General features: G+C 45.2%; 1 protein-coding gene across 2 annotated transcripts; it reads right to left on the reverse strand.

Annotated features, from left to right (window-relative positions):
* Positions 1-7131, reverse strand: arglu1a (arginine and glutamate rich 1a). Of its 2 annotated transcripts, none has more exons than XM_046361936.1 (4): positions 6564-7131; positions 4454-4718; positions 2026-2109; positions 1-1475 (listed from the first exon to the last, which is right to left on the reverse strand). In XM_046361936.1, the coding sequence occupies exons 1-4, from the start codon at positions 6893-6895 to the stop codon at positions 1311-1313; spliced, it is 846 nt and encodes a 281-aa protein (XP_046217892.1). In that variant the 5' UTR covers positions 6896-7131; the 3' UTR covers positions 1-1310. The 2 variants fall into 2 exon arrangements, with proteins under 2 accessions (XP_046217892.1, XP_046217903.1); XM_046361947.1 differs by having other exon boundaries at positions 4454-4679; positions 6564-7130.
* Positions 7132-20362: the final 13231 nt, after the last annotated feature.

The following is a 20362-nucleotide window of genomic DNA, read 5'->3' on the forward strand; positions in this document are numbered from 1 at the left end:
TACGCATTCAATGGATTTATTGGTGTATTGTTCAGTTTCCATTAACACAATCAGGAAAATTACCACAAGACAAGTTTCACTTACTCAAGAAGCCCCTTAAACCTACCAGAGATCAGCCAGTCAGACATACTGACACACACACACACACACACACCACACACACACACACATCCACCTGGTTAGATCTCAACATGTAGCTAGTGAATCTTACCTGGACTTGGACATCCTTACGAACCAATAGTCATTTTAAGGGGACCCTTTAAGGGCGAGGTTAATATACTACACCAAAACTAAGGAACAGAGGTGCACTGCTTCCACCGTCTACTTGACTTGAGAGCACAATTCACTCGGCAATTGAACAGTTAAGAGTTCAGTAAAATGATGCAAGATTATAAATCCCTGTCGCGCTTGTCTGTCGTTGTTGTGTGGATTCATTTCTATTTTACAGGAGTAGGACACCAAATCACAGCAATTCTAATATTACATCATACAGGAAATGTCTGCCCCCCCCCCCTCCTGACCATGGATGAGACGCATCATATCCTGTTCCAATCCTGCAACGTGCCCCGGAGCCACTCTATGGGCAGTTTGGGAATTGGCCTGGGTTCACCTGTGCAGCAGAGCGTCTTTGATCACATGCTTGGTTTTTCTATTTGCCGCTAAACTATAGAGGAGCAAAACATTGTAGAAACACAAGGATCAATCATCAGAGCAGATGTGAGGTGAAGGGAGGTGGAAGACAATCCTGTCAGCTAAAGTGGAGGTGACTGTGTGCTTTACTGCATATGTTACCCCTGCCTTGTCAGCTTTCTACGCTAGACACACACGGCACAGGAAAACCCAGGCCAACTCCCAAACCACCCACAAAGTTTTAATGAGCCTTAACTGGACACACACACACAAGTTATGAGTTTCTGTCCTAGCTTGCTTACTGTTCAAAGTAAGACCTAAGTAAGGGCAGAACCAAGTAGTGACAGCTTTCTACACGACAGTTCAGATCCTTAAAAATGGAAATACCCCCCCAAAAGAACAAACAATAGTCACTGGGGGGTGGGGGGGTTGAGAGAGGCCGAGGAGAAGGGGGGTCAGGGGCGAGACAGGTGCTAGACGGTGTGCGGGCATCCGTCCCTCCAAGGCTTGGTTGGGAAAGGTCTGTAAAGCAGGGAGGTGCGTGACAGGAAAGGAGCCATGGCTCTTCCGGCAGCCCTTCGTTCAGCTTTCCACACTTAAAAACACAGCGAGCGTTCCAGAGAGGAGGAGAAGGTGAGCACTGGGGGGGGTGGAGGAGTGCAAGAGGAGAGATGAGAGGCTCATTCGGTGGCCTTGAGGGAGAAGGAGAGCTTGGGCCGGGACTTTCCCTTGCCCAGGATCATTTTCTGCTCCTCCTTCTGCTGCCGCTGGCGATCCTGATCCAGCTTCATCCTCTCCTCGTGAATCTTTCTCTGCTCCTCTACGATACGCAACTGCTCCTCGGCCTGGTGGGGAGACACACAGAGAACGGGTCAGTTCAGGATAGAGAAATCCCGCAGTGCCAAAATGCTACAAACTGTTTGCTGTTACTTTTGATAAACTGTTTGATATTAGCCTTGAGATATTAAATATAATCCGTTTGTTTTGCTTTCTGCCTTGTTTACTACAATCTTGGCGTGTCCATGTCGTGTCCAAATCAAATAAATAAATCTTACAAACGAGTTAAGTGCCAGACAGAATATAAACAGGCAAGGGAAAAACAATCATTGTTAACGGCTACTGATAACCATCAATGTAAAACCTATGCCAGAATGCAATACTACGTTGTACTTGAGTTTCCCTGGAAATCTGTCAATAACCTCAATTTCATAACAAAAATGCCAATACCACTTTCGCATGAAATCTACAATGACCACGTATTTCAATATCAGCACAACCACATTTCATCATGGAATTGCCCCGTTTGCATTTTGGGGTTTGGGAAAGTAGCTAAATATATTTCTCTCTTTGTACAGAAAAGAGAGGAGAAGCAGAGGCGAGTAGAAGCGGGCGTACCAGCTTGGCCTGAGCATCGGCAATCTTGCGGTTATTCTCCTCCAAGATTTTCTCCAGCTCCTCCCGTTTGGATGTTTCTTCCTCCTAAAGGGGTGACACGATGCCATGTTAGCGCGCACACAGGCTACGGCCGCACAACATCCCTGCACACACACACACTCCCACATCACCTCTCAACATACACGCACACATTGGCACACTCACTTGTCTTCATCCTACCACAAAAGGAGTCTGCTCAGGCTCTCCCTCGCACATCATAACCACTCTTTCCCATTCTTTCTCGCAATCAACCGGCAATGCTTTTAGAACACAGGAGAACAACATTTGTCAAAAGGGAAAAATAACCCCCCTTTTTTCTCTCTCCCGCTATTCGTGACAATACCCTCCCACATAGGAATCCCTCAATCACACCTTTAGCCTTCACTTGATCATTAAGACATTAAAAGGGAAACCCACTCGGCACACTCAGACAGAAACAGATATAAAAAGACAAACATTCTAAAAAGTCTATTTGCCTCTTATCATCATCATCAATAATAAAGAGAAAAAGGATACAAAAAAGGAGTGAATAGTTTTGGCTCACCAATGTACGTATACCTACGCATTTTCCTTGCCTGTGTACCTACACAACTGGTGAAAGCATTCGTCATTAAACGGTTGAATATTTACTGTCTCGTCCAGACTGTGTCCCCTGCAGAGACAGAAGCGCTCCTGGGGAGGGGGGCTGCCATACGCGCCCGGCCCGCCTGTGGCCTTCCTCTTTAAAACTGATCTCTGTACTGCTAGCCTGCCGCCCAGCTCGCAGTGACTCTTTAAAGCCGCTCTCGCTCTCAGCTCACATCGAGACAACATAATGCAGCAGCAGAGTACAGTGGTGTACAGTACAGTGGAGCAGTACTGTGCGGAGGAGCAGGGCTGAACACAGTACAGTACGTGAGTGAGCTGGGAGCTGTCTGCAGGCCAGTTCAGGTCAAAAGGTGTTAAAGAAGGTGGTGTTAACACAATTTGTGTCCAAAATCAAAATAATGAAAAAAAAAAAATGGAAAAAAAAACACCCCTAAGGAGAAGCAAGTCATGAGGACGTCACAAAGAGTACATTTGTTGTTGTTTTTCTTTAAAAACAAGTTAGTTTCAACACAAAAAAAGGAATATTAAATAAAGAAAGAGGGTTAACAGACAGGGATAGACCAGAGATTGTTGACCTTGCAAACAGGAAACTGGAAATGGAGGTCCGTCATTGTTATGTATTCCAGAGCGGATGCCTTCTAATGGGAGCTTTTCAAAACAAGGATTATTAAGAGTGGGGAGGATAATATCAACTTTATAGGACACAATAAACTAAACTGTGTATGTAATTGTAGCCTATTAAAACAAAATTCACTCAAAACAGAAAGCGGCCTTCCTAGTGTCAAAGTAACTATTACCCTCCCTTCCCAAAAGGTACGTCTAGGATGTGTGTGTGTGTGTGTGTGTTTGTGCGTGTGAGGGGGGGATCTGAATAGGAGAGATGGGGGAGGGAGAGCTCAGCGAGGCGCACTGGGGCCACATTTCTCACCCGATTAGTACCGAGCCACTGGCCGATTCCTGTTTGAGTCAGGGTCGCTGGACATTGGCTGCTCCTCTCATTCACATAACATTATGACTGTACAAACCATGGCCCTCATTAATGAAGCCTGGAGAGAGAAGAAGGCCCAGCGTCTAGTCTACTCAGCAAAGTGACGGGCCTCAAGAAGACTACAGTCCACACTAGCCACTAGAAGAAGAAATAGAAAAAAGCTAATTGGGCTAAAGGGGACTGATTTGTCACTAATAAGCCAAAGCTTCTCATCCCTATTTGTTTGTGTTTGGGAAAATCTGTGCTCGCTGCCTACCTGGGGGAATAAAAATGTACACTGAATATTGGACACAAACAGAGAAAGTGACTGAATGGAATGTCAATTTGAAGAGAGCTCTTTATTAGAGATGTAAAAAGGAGACATTTACAATAATGAAAATAAAAGTTATGAATAATTCTGAATAGGAATGTACGAATGGGGAAGGAGGGAGATGTATGAGATTGAATAAAGGGATGAAGTCTGTAAATTCTCATGTCTGCCATAGCAAAAGTTTCACCTGAATCCCCCAGTCTTACTTTGACTGTCAACTGCCAAATATTGTCCATTTCTCTTTCAATCTACTAACTAAGTGGAAACCTGGGCTCTTGCCCTTTTAAAAATCGCTCAATCTACAACTTCTGAAGCTCACAGAACTCTATCACCCATCCCACCTATCCTGTACTGACCCTCAGCCATGACAGCACTGCAATACCCCCACACCCTCCATGTAGAAGTGAAACTTGTGCCATGGCCATGTCGGGGGAAGGGGGGACCCCACTTTCCAGGAAAGTGGGGAGGGGTGGGGGACTGCGTTCCCAACGACCGAGCGTTACCTCTCTGGCCTTCTGGGCCTGCAGCTCTGCATGCCTCTGTCTCTCCAGCTCCTCCAACAGCTGGCGCTCCATGATGCGCTTGGCCTCCTCCACACGCCGCAACACCTCCCGCTCGATCTCATCCCTACGTTTCTCCAGCTCCTCCTCCACCCGCTTGGCCACCAGCTCCTCCACGCGACGCGCCGTCTCCTCCTCGATCAGCTTCTCCTCTATCTCCACCTGACGGCTGCACGGCATGGGTGGGGAGAGAAAGAGGGGAGGGTTGCTGACATGGTAGCAAAAGTGACATGACACGATCAATGAATATTCAGTTACCGTTGAATCAATGTACCCTAAAAGCCAGATTCCTACAGAAACAACCTCTGGGAATTGTGCATTTGTAAGCTTATCCAGGTTATAAAACTACTTACATAAAAAACATTTTTTCCCCCAAGTATACATCTACATACATACATACATACACATATATATGTGTAAGGTTTAACTTAGCGTTTCATTGATTTGGGATTGAATTGCAGCACATGGCACTATGGAATATGTACTAAATGCGCATGGGGAAACAGATTTACCCCATTGACTAGACAGACACCCTGGACAACAGGAGATAAGAGAGTCCTGATGTGACAAGACAACACCCCCCCCCCCCCCAACTTTCGTGGGAGAAAGTGAGCCTGTCCAGAGCAGCAGAAGATTGGGGGGGTAAAAGCTAGATGTGAGTCAGTCCAAAAGGCATGCTCGAGGGAAGTTGGTTTGTGCACATAAACACAAGGCACGGATTTAAACCATTTCAGCTGCCCTATCAAAAGGACGTGATCGTTGTCACATTGCTTCAGGCACAACTGAAAACACGCTCCCCCTTTCCGATGTAATTTGGTTTAGTCAAACATAACAACCAGGAAACCTAAAACCCGGGTCCTTGTTTATCTGGTATCCATGTCTTTATTGGACATTGTGTGGCTGGTTAAGTAGCCCTGTGGTTAGCCAGTAAAAGGACACACAGCAGACTAGATGACTACTGTGTTGTAAGTATCAGGTATCAGCCACTGGCCAAAAGGTGCACAACAGCTGCTTCCCCCAGTCTTTATTTCTGTCAGACCTATATCACCTGCCTACAAACAGACAAGGCGTGGGCATTATGTGAGGTGCTCACTATAGCAGAAAATATGTACACACACCTACTACAAAAGTAGTTTCCCCCCAAATTGCACTTAAATTGTGAGACACCCAGATAATGCAGGAAGACAAGTGAAGGAATTTTGTTGAGAAAGAAATATAACAGATGAAGTTGTCTGATTGTTCATCATTACATTTCCTGACTGAACTGTAGCTTATCATAAGTCACTCACTCAGAATGCTACTTTTAACTGACAGTCAATCTTAGTGTTGCAGGGGCCAGATGAAAGTCGTGGTTGGACTTCAGTGGTTGAGAGCCATACCTGAAATTTCTCATTTGACAGGTGAGCAACTTACTGTAGTTGACGCCCCTCCCCTTTCAACTGTTTCATTTAACCAGTGATTCGGCCTAAATTATAATTAATGACATTAAAATGTATTAACCCAATATGGAAATAAATGTCACATAAGGCACAGCTTGCAGGCAGGATTAATATTGTTGACAACCTTTTTGAGGACACGTAAGCTAGCCAGAGAAATCTCTGTGTCACGTCATCCTTAGATCGTTGAAATCGTCACTAAATCTTTGAATTGTGATGCATGAAACATGATATACAATGTGGCCACTCAGATTGCCACTTACGCACAAATATACAAATGTATAGTTAGTTACTCGATGCATGATAAAATGATTTGAAATGTATACATCCCATTATTAGACTAAAGAAACATGTGATTTGCAGCCAAGTGCCTTAATTAGTTAGCTGGTTGGCTAATGGTGCAGGTACTAACGTTAGTGTTGTAGGCTTGCATAGCTGATTTGGGCCTCCTCTCCCAAGACAAGTAGCTAACGTTAGCTAGCCAGTTTACTAGCTTGCTAACTAACGCCTATGCCTAAGTGCATGGACGGGTCTATTAGCATTGTAGCTAACTAGCGAATGTAGCAAGCTAGTTAGCATGTCTTTCATATTGTATAGAATATTCAGTTACGACTCACATCTTCCTCTGTCTTTCCATCTCAACCTTCTTCTCCTCCTCCTCTTTTCTCTGTTTTTCGTCCAAGGCGCTTCTCTTGCTCAACGTCCTGCCGAATATGTCGATTCTCTCCGGCGGTGTGACCGCTCGCTCCCTTTCCCTGCGGGTCGAGACTGTGGCTGACCGGGAACGAGAACGCGACTCTCTGCGCCGGTTCCTCTTCGCTTCACGGGACTTGGATCGCTTCTTGGACCTCTCCTTGTCCCTTGAACGCGACCGGCTCCGTTTTTTGCTGTGCTTGCTGCTTTTGGAGTGTTTGGAACGGGACGAACTGCGACTCCTCGAGCGACCCATGGCTAACGTTACCTCCTCAAGTCGAACGTTCCCAGTTAGCTAGTTCTATCGTTGGAAATAGCACGGTGATCCTCTTACACCTCACTACCTGCAATATTTGCTCAAACTGTATTGCTAAACCATTCGTATGTCTCAAAATGTTTCAATCGAACGTGGTTATTATTCTGCCCTTATAATCTGCGGCGCTAAAGCAAGATGGCGACAGGCTCCCTTTTCCCACAATGCCATGCATTCGGCCTTTTCCGACTTTCTTCGGAATCTGCCTCGCCTGTGCTGAGTTGAACTCGGGTGTGCTATATGCAGCATAATGGAAATTAAATTGAGTTTAAACATAATCAACCAAAACAAACTCGTTTGATAACATTAAGGAGGTGAATTGACAGGAGTGTGGTCAGACCAATCATGTATATTAACCCTGGATTGATGATGCTATTTATTGGCTATTGAAAGATTTTTATTTTTTACAGTCTATGCTTTGAAGCCACCAGTCGGCCATATTGGCACTCCCCAGTAGGCTCAATCCTCCATAGGAATGAATGACATTCTATAGCTTTTCAATAGAAGCAACAAAACCGATGCGCGATCTATGGGGCAAAATGAACTGGTTTGGCTTAGATTTTTACAACATGTAACTATATTTTGTCACCAATGTTTATTGAAAACATACATGTGCACAATGAGCACTTGTTGTCTCTCAAATATCATTACAGTTGTTGGTTAGCTAGCTAGCGTATTTGAGTCCTACTAGCATAGACATGACATCAGTCAAAACACTTCAAAACAAGACACATCAAAAATAAGATAAATATAGCTGAAACGAGCCGAGTGGTGCAGCAGTCTATCCGAGCAGCTAACCGATCGCTGCAGCTGTACATAGTCTATTGGTAAATAGCCCACCCATTTTCACCTACCTCATCCCCATACTGTTTTTATACTGTTTTTTATTTATTTACTTTTCTGCTCTTTTGCACACCAATATCTCTACCTGTACATGACCATCTGATCATTTATCACTCCAGTGTTAATCTGCAAAATTGTATTATTCGCCTACCTCCTCATGCCTTTTGCACACATTGTATATAGACTGCCCATTTTTTTTCCTACTGTGTTATTGACTTGTTAATTGTTTACTCCATGTGTAACTCTGTGTTGTCTGTTCACACTGCTATGCTTTATTTTGGCCAGGTCGCAGTTGCAAATGAGAACTTGTTCTCAACTAGCCTACCTGGTTAAATAAAGATGAAATAAAGAAATTTAAAAAAATAAAAGTCTAAAGCACTGCATCTCAGTGCTCGAGGCGTCACTACAGTACCTGGTTCGATTCCAGGCTGTATCACAACTGGCCCAGGGTAGGCTGTCATTGTAAATAAGAATTTGTTCTTAACTGACTTGCCTAGTTAAAGAAAGGTTAAATACCTTTTTTAATAAAACACATTTAAAAACTATGATTCCCCACATGGCAGCTTCTTGTCATTACCACTTGCTATCTGGCCATCCCGAATCACAACAACACATGAACTTCTGCCCCACTGAAGCGTGTGCATCGTTTTCGTGATGTTGTCAGCAAACCAATCTATTACATGTTTTTGTTGTAGTGGGGACAGTAACATTAGTAATTTAATTTTTTAAATAATTGTTTTAAGTTTTATGTTTAGCTCACATAATACAATTTAAATGTATGCATTTAGGTGTCTGTAATATAATACATGTGGCAAAAAACGAATGTAGACATTAATAAATGGCTTTCTATAGCTTCCAAAATATTTGTTACGCTGGTGGGGGAATGCCAAGATGGAGACACAGTGGCTTAGGCACAGTGGCTTAAACACGGTGTTCCGTAAATAGCAATCTAGTGTATATACAAATCTTTGGGTCAGACCAACAAATCATCATCACACTGAATTTGCCAGTGAACGCCTGATCGAGGTCACCTGATCTGACATTCCTGCAAATCAATTTAGAAATGTTCCAATTGATCTGTAACAAGGGCTGCGTTCAATACAACAACAAAAAACATAATGCAATGTTCAATTAAACTGAAGCGGTGCTGTTCTGAAAGACCAGTTGAAAAATGGGGAGATGTTGGGTTTTGGGTTCAAAATGCAGTGATGCGTCACTCAATGCTTCATGCCGCACCCGTCACATCCACCAAATGGAGCAAAGGTATCTAAAAGGGTGCATTCCTCTGCCCAGGTGTTGCTGACACATGCCAAATCTTACAACGCCTAGATACGTATTTTAAGTATCAGTTAACCACATCATATGTCATAGCGAACTGTCAGTGGACAACCATTGGTTGATGCATGCAACATCTGAGCAGTGAAACGAGACCAAAGTTTATTCGAAAAGGTTGAAGAACGTTTTGAGGGAAAATGTCGTCGTTCAGTACAAACCGTTACAAAACTTAGCAAACGTTTAACCGAACTGAATGCACAGACAACATAGCAGATTCAAACAAGAAGGATGAGGTAAGACATTTCATAGGCTCCCTGTTTCAGGTTGATATACAGTCAATTAACTCTGTAGACCAGACCCAGCTGCTATCACATTGGTGCCTTATGGGAGAGCCACTCCTTAAAGCTGCACTCGATAAAATTCTAACACTTTGCCTAATTTCAGTTTACGTGACAAAATAACCAAGCAAGTATGATGTAGAATATCATTATACCATCTAAACCGCTGTGAAATAGATTTTCCAAAATCAAAAATATTGTATTTTCAGCTGGTGTACAAAACCGAAATTAAAAGACAAAAAAACGAAATGTAAGAACAGAAAGCATAGTGATAGTGCACATAGAACACCATTTCTTGAACTTGCTTTCAATGAGAGTGACAGATCTATAACACACATTTCTATGTGAATGTGGTCGGGTCGCCCAAAAAGTTATGCTAAACAGCCTTTATGGGATCTCTTCATTTTTTTCACCATCTTTGATGTTGGTGCATTCAGAATGTTTTGGGGTACAAGGTGGTGGAATCGTATTATCTGAGGGCAGCCCTGGTTGTGGCTATAGATATGGCGATGGGGCCAATTTGAGCATTTTAACTAACCTTAACCCAGAGAGAAAAATTAAGTTGAAAAGATGTGCATTTCAGGTGCTGAAAGGTTAGAAGACGTATTTTCCGGACTTAAAAAATAAGTAATTTACAGATGTTGAAAATATGTGTTTTTCAGTCATTGATTCTATGGACAAATTCCAACTGCGCATACATTCTCAATGAAGTAAACATCATATCACAAAAATAGAGGAAAGAGGGGCCAACTGAAGACTGCAACAGAATATTTTTTATTGCCCCCTTCAGTCACATGCAATTATGTTAGCTTTTTCAAAAACTTTAAAACTTGGCAGCGATTATGTTCCACGTGGTCCAACATCACATTACTCACTACTGTTTATGACAGTAGAGCACAGTAGAGTAGAATGCATGAGAGTAAGGTAGGGTACAATACAGTACACTATACTTCACTGTTCTTTACTGTACTTTGCTGTGCTCTGCTGTATTGAACTCTACATACAGTGCATTCGGAAAGTATTCAGACCCCTTCACTTTCCCCCCGTTTTGTTATGTTACAGCCTTATTCTAAAACGGATTCAATATTTGTTCCCCTCATCAGTCTACACACACTAACCCATAATAGCAAGGAACATTTATGCAAATTTATAAAAAACGGAAATATTACATTTACGTAAGTGTTCAGACCCTTTACTCAGTTTTCTGCTGAAGCACTTTTGGCAGCGATTACAGCTTCGAGTCTTCTTGGGAATGATGCTACAAGCTTAGCACACCTGTATTTGGGTAGTTTTTCCCCATTCCTCTCTGCCGATCCTCTCAAGCTCTGTCAGGTTGGGTGGGGAGCGTCGCTGCACAGCTATTTTCAGGTTTCTCCTGTGATGTTCGATTGCGTTCAAGTCCGCCTCTGGCTGGGCTACTCAAGGACATTCAGAGACTTGTCCCGAAGCCATTCCTGCATTGTCCTGGCTATGTGATTAGGGTCGTTGTCCTGTTGGAAGGTGAACCTTCACCCCAGTCTGAGGATCTGAGCGCTCTGGAGAAGGTTTTCATCAAGGATCTCTCTGTACTTTGCTCCGTTCATCTTTCCCTCGATCCTGACTGGTCTTCCAGTCCCTTCCTCTGAATAACATTGCCACAGTATGATGCTACCCCCACCATGCTTCACCGTAGGGATGGTGCCAGGTTTCCTCCAGAAGTGACGATTGGCATTCAGGCCAAAGAGTTCAGTCTTGGTTTCATCAGACCAGAGAATCTTGCCTCTCATGGTCTGAGAGTCCTTTAGGTGCCTTTTGGCTGTCATGTGCCTTTTACTGAGGAGGGGCTTCCGTCTGGCCTCTCTACCATAAAGGCCTGATTGGTTGAGTGCTGCAGAGATGGTTGTCCTTCTAGAAGGTTCTCCAATCTCAACAGAGGAACTCTGGAGCTCTGTCGGAGTGAGCATCGGGTTCTTGGTCACCTCCCTCACCAAGGCCCTTCTCACCCGATTGCTCAGTTTGGCAGGCGGCCAGCTCTAGGAAGAGTCTTGGGATTTCCAAATTTCTTCTATTTAAGAATTATGGAGGCCACTGTGTTCTTGGGGATCTTTAATGCTGCAGAAATATTTTGGTACCCTTCTCCCAGATCTGTTCCTCAACACAATCTACAGATAATTATTTCGACCTCATGGCTTGGCTTTTGCATTGACATGCACTGTCAACTGTTGGACCTTATATAGACAGGTGTGTGCCTTTCCAAATCATGTCCAATCAATTGAATTTACCACAGGTGAACTCCAATGAAGTTGTAGAAACATCACAAGGATGATCAATGGAAACAGGATGCACCTGAACTCAATTTCAAGTCTCATAGAAAAGGGTCTGAATACTTATGTAAATAAGGTATTTCTGTTTTTATTTGTTTATAAATTTGCCACCATTTCTACAGTGTACTTTCTGAATGCACTGTAGATTTCTATGATTGGTCTGGACCAAATCTGAACCAAACAGACATCTATGTTTAACATCCTTGGATGTTAAAATCAAGGTTGGTCCGGACGGCACACAAAAAAAGACCAAGAAAAGACGGACGTTCCAGACAGGACCAAAAAAATGTCCTAATTCTCCTAACCTGCTCCGTTAATTTTTCTAACCGGCTGCATAAGTTCTCCTAACCTGCTACCTAAAGTCACTTCTGTTCAGCTGTACTCCATCTAGTCATAACCGTGAGTAGATGTAGCCTATTTTGAAATCCTTGAAATAACATGAATATAAAGTCAGGTGTTACAGAATAGCAAGCCTACCATCAGTGATGGGAGATAGCAGGCCTAAGATACTTACTTCATCAGAATTTCTGCATTATGCATCTAGTTCCAAGGATTTTGGTATACTTTGCTGATTCCTCTCTGATAGGCCTTCCCACTCGTACTGTACAACTAAACCAGGTAAATTCCATATCTGCACCACAAAGCCAGTGCCACTGCTGATATTCATTATTCCCTTCAAATCAAGGACTGATTTAGACCTGGGACACCAGCCTTCCTCCCCTCAACCTCCTCTGGACACCAGGTGGGTGCAATTAATTGTAGAACAGAAAACCAGCAGTGACAGAACCTCCAGGCTTGGATTTGAATACCTGTCCCCTGCCATAAACAATATACAATGAGAATATGTGTTTAGTGAATTGTTGCACATCATATGGGTAGTTATTTGGAACAGGTGGATAGAGCAATAACTAACTATGCCACAGCACTTCTACATTAACTAGTTTAATTACGTTACAAAAACATGTGTGTTAGTTTTCAAGATAGCTAACTGATCTAAATTGACCTTTAGCAGTTTATAGTTGAACCCTTTTCAGAGCACTCAGTGTCTACATGTGTCTCTGTATTTATCTGTGTTCATCTCTGAATGTTATTTTCAGCTGAGATACGTCCCAGCAAACATGTCCACATGCTGGATAAAATGTTGGCCCCATGTAGGCTGCCCACATTCGCTCCATATTGGTCCTGTGTGACCTAGCGTGGACAGCCCATATCTGGTGAGGGGAGCCCTCACTTTGCCTGAAATAAGCCCATCCTTTCTCAGCAAACATTCCCACATGGGCACCATGTGAGCCCAATGCGAGTAAAAACATTGGACCCATGTAGGATGTGCACATTGGCCGATGCACCTTTGCTCATCGGCTCTACATTGGCCCGAAGGCAGGGGACCCCAAAGGCAGCCCTCACTTTGCCTGAAATAAGCCCATCCTTTTTAGTGACAGTTCGTACGTGAACGAACAGCTCTTTTTGAGCTCTTTTTGGTGAACGTTGGGAAATGAATCGCATCGATGGTTCCCTGATTTGCATACTGCTACGACTGCTTTTTTTTGCTTCAAACAACGATTATCTGCATATAGATGGGTTGATTGTTTAACAACAAAACCGACGTGTGTGCAACTATGGGAGAAAACAGACGGGGTTGGAGTAATATCCAATGTTTATTGAAACATAAATACATTTGCACAATGAGCACTTGTCTCTCAGATCCATTGTTACAGTTGTTGGTTAGCTAGATAGCAATATTTTTTGCCATATTACCATTGACATGAAGTTAGTGAAAACCACTTAAAACATTGTTGGTAGCTATCTGGCCATCCAGAACTCGCGGACTTCTGCCCCATTGAAGCGTCCACATTGTTTTCCTGACGTTGTCAGCTAACTCATCCATAAGTTAGAAAACCATCCTCCGAAGATGGTGAATCATCACTGCAGAAACAATAAATAGTGGGGGGAGCACGTCATTCTGGTGCACGCTCATTTTTGCAGTGGGGAAATTTGGATGGGTAAAAATTAATTTTGAACGTGCATACGAAGATCTGACATAATGGTGGCCTACTGTTTTGGCTTTACAGTACTAGAGATTTGCCATTTCCATGGTTCTAGGTCAATTTTCAAGCATTTTGAATGAACAGCCGTTTGGGAGCCAAATGATCCGGCTCAACGAAAAGACACAGAATGCTGATAACTGACTGTTTTGAATTGGATGTTACATTGTATCAGACAGACAAGAGTGGTCCACCACCCAAAGGACACCCAGTCCACTACACACAACTGTGGGAAGCATTGGAGTCAACATGGGCCAGCATCCCTGTGGAAAGCTTTCAAAACCTTGTAGAGCCCTTGCAGCAACAAATTGAGGTTGTTCTGAAGGGGTGCAACTCAATATTAGGAAGGTGTTCTTAATATTTTGTGCAGTCAGTGTGTCTGTCTATATATATGACAGCAATAAACAACTATATGACAGCAACAAGCAACTTTGATACATATGGGAAACTGTTGAGCGTGAAAAACCCAGCAGCTTTGCAGTTTTTGACACAAACCAGTGCGCCTGGCACCTACTACCATTCCCCGTTCAAAGGCACTTAAATATTTTGTCTTACCCATTTTCCCTCTGAGTGGCACACATACACACTCCATGTCTCAATTCTCTCAAGGCGTGAAAATCTTTCTTTAACCTGTTTCATCCCCTTCATTTACACCGATTGAAGTGAATTCAAGGATCCGCCCCATTTTTTCAATTTTCGCCTAAAATTACATACCCAAATCTAACTGCCTGTAGCTCAGGACCTGAAGCAAGGATATACATATTCTTGGTACCATTTGAAAGGAAACACTTTGAAGTTTGTGGAAATGTGAAATTAATGTGGGAGAATATAACACATTAGATCTGGTAAAAGATAATACAAAGAAAAAAACAACTGTTTTTTGTATTTTCTTTGTACCATAATCTTTGAAATGCAAGAGAATGACAATGTATTATTCCAGCCCAGAAACAATTTAGATTTTGGCCACTAGATGGAAGCAGTGTATGTGCAAAGTTTTAGACTGATCCAATGAACCATTGTATTTCTGTTCAAAATGTTGTATCAAGACAGCCCAATGTGCCTGATTTGGTTTATTAATAACTTTTCAAGTTCATAACTGTGCACTCTCCTCAAAAAATAGCATGCTATTCTTTCACTGTAATAGCTACTGTAAATTGGACAGTGCAGCTAGATTAACAATAATTTACGCTTACTGCGAATATCAGATATGTCTATGTCATGGGAAATTTTCTTGTAACTTACAACCTCATGCTAATCGCATTAGCGCACATTAGCTCAACCATCCCGCGGGTGTGACACCGATCTGTAGAGATCCTTAAGAGGTATAACATCAACAAGGGATCATAGATTTCACCTGGATTCACCTGGATAGTCTATGTCATAGAAAGAGCAGGTATTCACAATGTTCTGTATAATCACTATATACAGTACAGTACCAGTAAAAAGTTTGGTCACACCTACTCATTTAAGGGGTTCTCTTTATTTTTACCTTTTCCTACATTGTAAAATAATAATGAAGACATCACATTTTGAAACAACAGATATTGAATCATGTAGTAACAAATAAAAGACAAACAAATCAATATATGTTTTATATTTGAGATTCTTCAAAGTAGCCACCCTTTGCCTTGATGTCACGCATAGGTGTAATAGGTGGCAGGGAAGTCAGGCGTAGGAGAGTCAAATGGAGTTTAAATATGGAGTCTTTTAATAAAGTTCCACGAGTATGCTCCATAACAATAAATGTACAAACAAAACATGGGTACGAAGACCCGACGCGCACCTATACAAACAATCACACTACACTGACAACAAATCAATCTCTGACAAAGACATGAGGGGAAACAGAGTGTTAAATACACAACAGGTAATGAATGGGATTGAAAACAGGTGTGGGAAGACAAGACAAAACCAATGGAAAATGAAAAAAGGATCAATGATGGCTAGAAGACCGGTGACGTCGAACGCCGAGCACCGCCCCAACAAGGAGAGGCAACGACTTCGGCAGAAGTCGTGACAGTACCCCCCCCCCCCCCCCCCCCCCCCCCCCTGACGCGCGCGGCTCCAGTTGCGCGTCGACACCGGCCTCGGGGACGACCCGGAGGGCGAGGTGCAGGGCGATCCGGATGGAGACGGTGGAATTCTGATAACATGGAAGGATCTAACACGTCCTCCACCGGAACCCAGCATCTCTCCTCCGGCCCGTACCCCTCCCAGTCCACGAGGTACTGAAGGCCCCTCGCCCGACGTCTCGAATCCAAAATGGATCGAACAGAGTACGCCGGAACCCCCTCGATGTCTAGAAGAGGCGGAGGAACATCACGCACTTCAGCCTCCTGGAGCGGGCCAGCCACCATCGGCCTGATGAGAGACACATGGAACGAGGGATTAATACGGTAATGAGTGGGTAGTTGTAACCTATAACATACCTCGTTCACTCACCTCAGGACTTTAAACGGCCCCACAAACCGCGGACCCAGCTTCCGGCAGAGCAGGTGAAGGGGCAGGTTTCGGGTCGAGAGCCAGACCCTGTCCCCTGGTGTGAACACTGGGGCCTCACTGCGGCGACGGTCTGCGCCAATTTTCTGGCGCCTTATGGCACGCTGAAGGTGGACGTGGGCTGCCTCCCAGGTTTCCTCAGCGTGCCGAAACCAATTGTCCACCGCAGGGGCCTCGGTCTGGCTCTGATGCCAAGGAGCCAGAACTGGCTGATACCCTAATACACATTGAAAGGGAGTAAGGTTAGTGGAGGAGTGACGTAGCGAGTTCTGAGCCATCTCTGCCCAGGGCACGAACTTCGCCCACTCCCCCGGCCGATCCTGGCAATAAGACCGCAGAAACCTACCCACGTCCTGGTTAACTCTCTCCACCTGCCCATTACTCTCGGGGTGAAAACCTGAGGTAAGACTAACCGAGATCCCCAGACGCTCCATAAACGCCTTCCAGACCCTTGATGTGAACTGGGTCCCCGATCAGACACTATATCCTCAGGCACCCCATAGTGCCGGAAAACGTGTGTAAACAGGGCCTCTGCAGTTTGTAAGGCCGTAGGGAGACCGGGCAAAGGGAGGAGACGACAGGACATTGAAAACCGATCCACAACGACCAGGATCGTGGTGTAACCCTGTGAAGGTGGAAGATCAGTCAAAAAATCCACCGACAGGTGCGACCATGGCCGTTGAGGAACGGGTAGAGGTTGTAGCTTACCTCTGGGCAGGTGTCTAGGAGCCTTGCACTGGGTGCACACCGAACAGGAAGAAACATAAATCCTCACATCCTTAGCTAAAGTGGGCCACCAGTACCTTCCTTCAAGACAGCGCATCGTCCGACCTATCCCAGGATGACCAGAGGAGGGTGACGTGTGAGCCCAATATATCAATCGGTCGCGGACAGCAGACGGAACGTACAGACGACCAGCTGGACACTCAGGGGGAGAAGGCTCTGCACGTGACGCCCGCTCAATGTCCGCGTCCAGCTCCCAAACTACCGGCGCCACCAGACACGAAGCTGGGAGTATGGGAGTGGGATCCATGGACCGCTCCTCTGTGTCATACAGCCGAGACAATGCGTCTGCCTTAACGTTCTGGGAGCCTGGTCTGTAAGAAAGAGTAAACACAAAACGAGTGAAAAACATGGCCCACCTTGCCTGGCGAGGATTCAATCTCTTCGCCTGCCGGATGTACTCCAGATTGCGGTGGTCAGTCCAGATGAGAAAAGGGTGTTTAGCCCCCTCAAGCCAATGCCTCCACACCTTCAAGGCTTCTACGACAGCTAACAGTTCTCTGTTCCCTACATCATAGTTTCGCTCCGCTGGGCTGAGCTTCTTCGAAAAGAAAGCACAGGGGCGAAGCTTCAGTGGCGTACCCGAACGCTGAGAGAGCACTGCTCCTATCCCAGTTTCGGATGCGTCCACCTCCACTATGAATGGCAAAGAGGGATCCGGATGAGCCAGCACAGGCACCGAGGTAAACAGAGTCTTCAGGTGCTCAAAAGCCCTGTTCACCTCAGCCGACCACTGCAAGCGCACCGGGCCCCACTTTAGCAGTGAGGTAATGGGAGCTGCCACCTGACCAAAACCCCGGATAAACCTCCGGTAGTAATTGGAAAACCCCAAAAAACGCTGCAACTCCTTTACCGTGGTTGGAGTCGGCCAATTACGCACGGCTGTAATGCGGTCGCTCTCCATCTCCACTCCTGAAGTGGAAATCCGATGCCCTAGGAAGGAGATGGATTGTTGGAAAAACAAGCATTTCTCAGCCTTGACATATAGATCATGCTCCAACAGGCGACCAAGCACCCTGCGCACCAGGGACACATGCTCGGCGCGTGTAGCAGAGTATATCAGAATATCATCGATATACACCACTACACCCTGCCCGTGCAGGTCCCTGAAGATCTCATCTACAAATGATTGGAAAACTGATGGAGCATTCATCAACCCATATGGCATGACCAGGTACTCATAATGACCTGAGGTAGTGCTAAATGCCGTCTTCCACTCATCACCCTTCTTAATACGCACCAGATTGTACGCACTCCTGAGATCCAATTTTGTGAAAAAACGTGCCCCGTGCATTAACTCAATAGCGGTATTGATCAGAGGTAGCGGGTAGCTATATTTCACTGTGATTTTATTAAGACCTCGATAATCAATGCACGGGCGTAAACCGCCATCCTTTTTCTTCACAAAAAAGAAACTCGAGGAGACGGGTGAAATGGATGGTTGAATGAACCCCTGATGCAGGGATTCAGAGACATATGTCTCCATAGCCTCCGTCTCCGCTTGCGACGGGATACACGTGACTCTTGGGATATGCAGCGTCTACCAGGAGATCTATCGCACAATCCCCCCGTCGATGGGGTGGTAATTGAGTCACCTTCTTTTTACAGAAGGCGAGAGCCAAATCGGCATATTCGGGGGGAATGCGCACGGTGGAGACCTGGTCTGGACTTTCCACCGTAGTAGCACCAACGGAAACCCCTAAACACCTACCTGAGCATTCTCGCGACCACCCCGTGAGAGCCCTCTGTGGCCAAGAAACAGTGGGGTTATGACAAACTAACCAGGGGAGGCCTAGCACCACAGAATACGCAGGAGAATCAATAAGGAAAAGACTAATCTTCTCCTTGTGACCCTCCTGCGTTATCATACACAAAGGTGCGGTAACCTCTCTGATAAACCCTGACCCTAATGGTCGACTATCTAAGGCATGAATAGGGATAGGCATATCCACAGGAACAATAGGGATCCCTAAACTATGAGCTAGATTTTTATTAATGAAATTCCCAGCCGCACCTGAATCAACTAGTGCCTTATACTGGGAATGCAGTGAAAAATCAGGAAAAAAGACAGAGACAAACATTGGTGCAGCAGAGGGCTCTGGATGAGAATGGTGCCTACTCACCTGGGGTGACGCCAGAATGCCCTGCCTGCCCTCTCTATTCCCAGAGGAACCAAACCGGCACCGACCAGCAGTGTGCCCTCTGCGACCATGAATGGTGCTCAAGCGGGAACCCCCTCCGGTCTCCCTGCGCACCATCACTCCCAATTCCATAGCGTCGGGAGAGAGGGTGCGCGAGGATGGAACAACCAGACCCCGATCTAGACGTCCACGAGTAGCCAGCATGTTGTCCAGCTTGATGGACATGTCCACCAGCTGGTCGAAGGTGAGGGTGGTGTCTCTACAGGCCAGCTCCTGACGGACGTCCTCGCGTAGACTACAGCGGTAATGGTCGATCAGGGCCCTGTCGCTCCATCCAGCGCCGGCAGCCAAGGTCCTAAACTCCAAAGCAAAATCCTGTGCACTCCTCGTCTCCTGCCTCAGATGATAGAGAAGCTCACCGCTGTTTTGCCTTCGGGTGGGTGATCGAATGCTATCCGGAATTGGCGGGTGAACTCCTCAAAATGGTCCAAAGCCGCATACTCCCTTCTACACACAGCGCTGGCCCATTCCAGGGCTTTCCCGGTGAGGCATGAGACGAGGGCGTAACTCTTCTCACGGTCAGATGGTACTGGGGAGGCCGTGGTTAGATATAAGTTTAGCTTGAGGAGGAAACCCTGGCAGCCGGCAGTATCTCCGTTGTATCCCGTAGGTAGGGATAAATGGATCCTCGATTCCAGAGAGGAAAAAACGTTCAAGGGAGATTCCGGTTGTGGTGGTGGTGGTGCTGGAGAAACTCCCTGTCTCTCCCAGCGATCCATTTTCTGGACAATGTGCTCCATGACGGAGCTGATACAGTCAAGCTCCCTCGCTTGTTCCTGAACGCGTTCCTCCAGGTCCATGGGTATAGTGTCTTCTCCTGCTGACTTCATATATATTGGTCAGAGATTCTGTCACGCATAGGTGTAATAGGTGGCAGGGAAGTCAGGCGCAGGAGAGTCAAATGGAGTTTAAATATGGAGTCTTTTAATAAAGTTCCACGAGTATGCTCCATAACAATAAATGTACAAACAAAACATGGGTACGAAGACCCGACGCGCACCTATACAAACAATCACACTACACTGACAACACATCAAGCTCTGACAAAGACATGAGGGGAAACAGAGTGTTAAATACACAGCAGGTAATGAATGGGATTGAAAACAGGTGTGGGAAGACAAGACAA

Source organism: Oncorhynchus gorbuscha, linkage group LG01, assembly GCF_021184085.1.
Source record: "Oncorhynchus gorbuscha isolate QuinsamMale2020 ecotype Even-year linkage group LG01, OgorEven_v1.0, whole genome shotgun sequence".
In the NCBI taxonomy this organism is placed as follows: domain Eukaryota; kingdom Metazoa; phylum Chordata; class Actinopteri; order Salmoniformes; family Salmonidae; genus Oncorhynchus; species Oncorhynchus gorbuscha.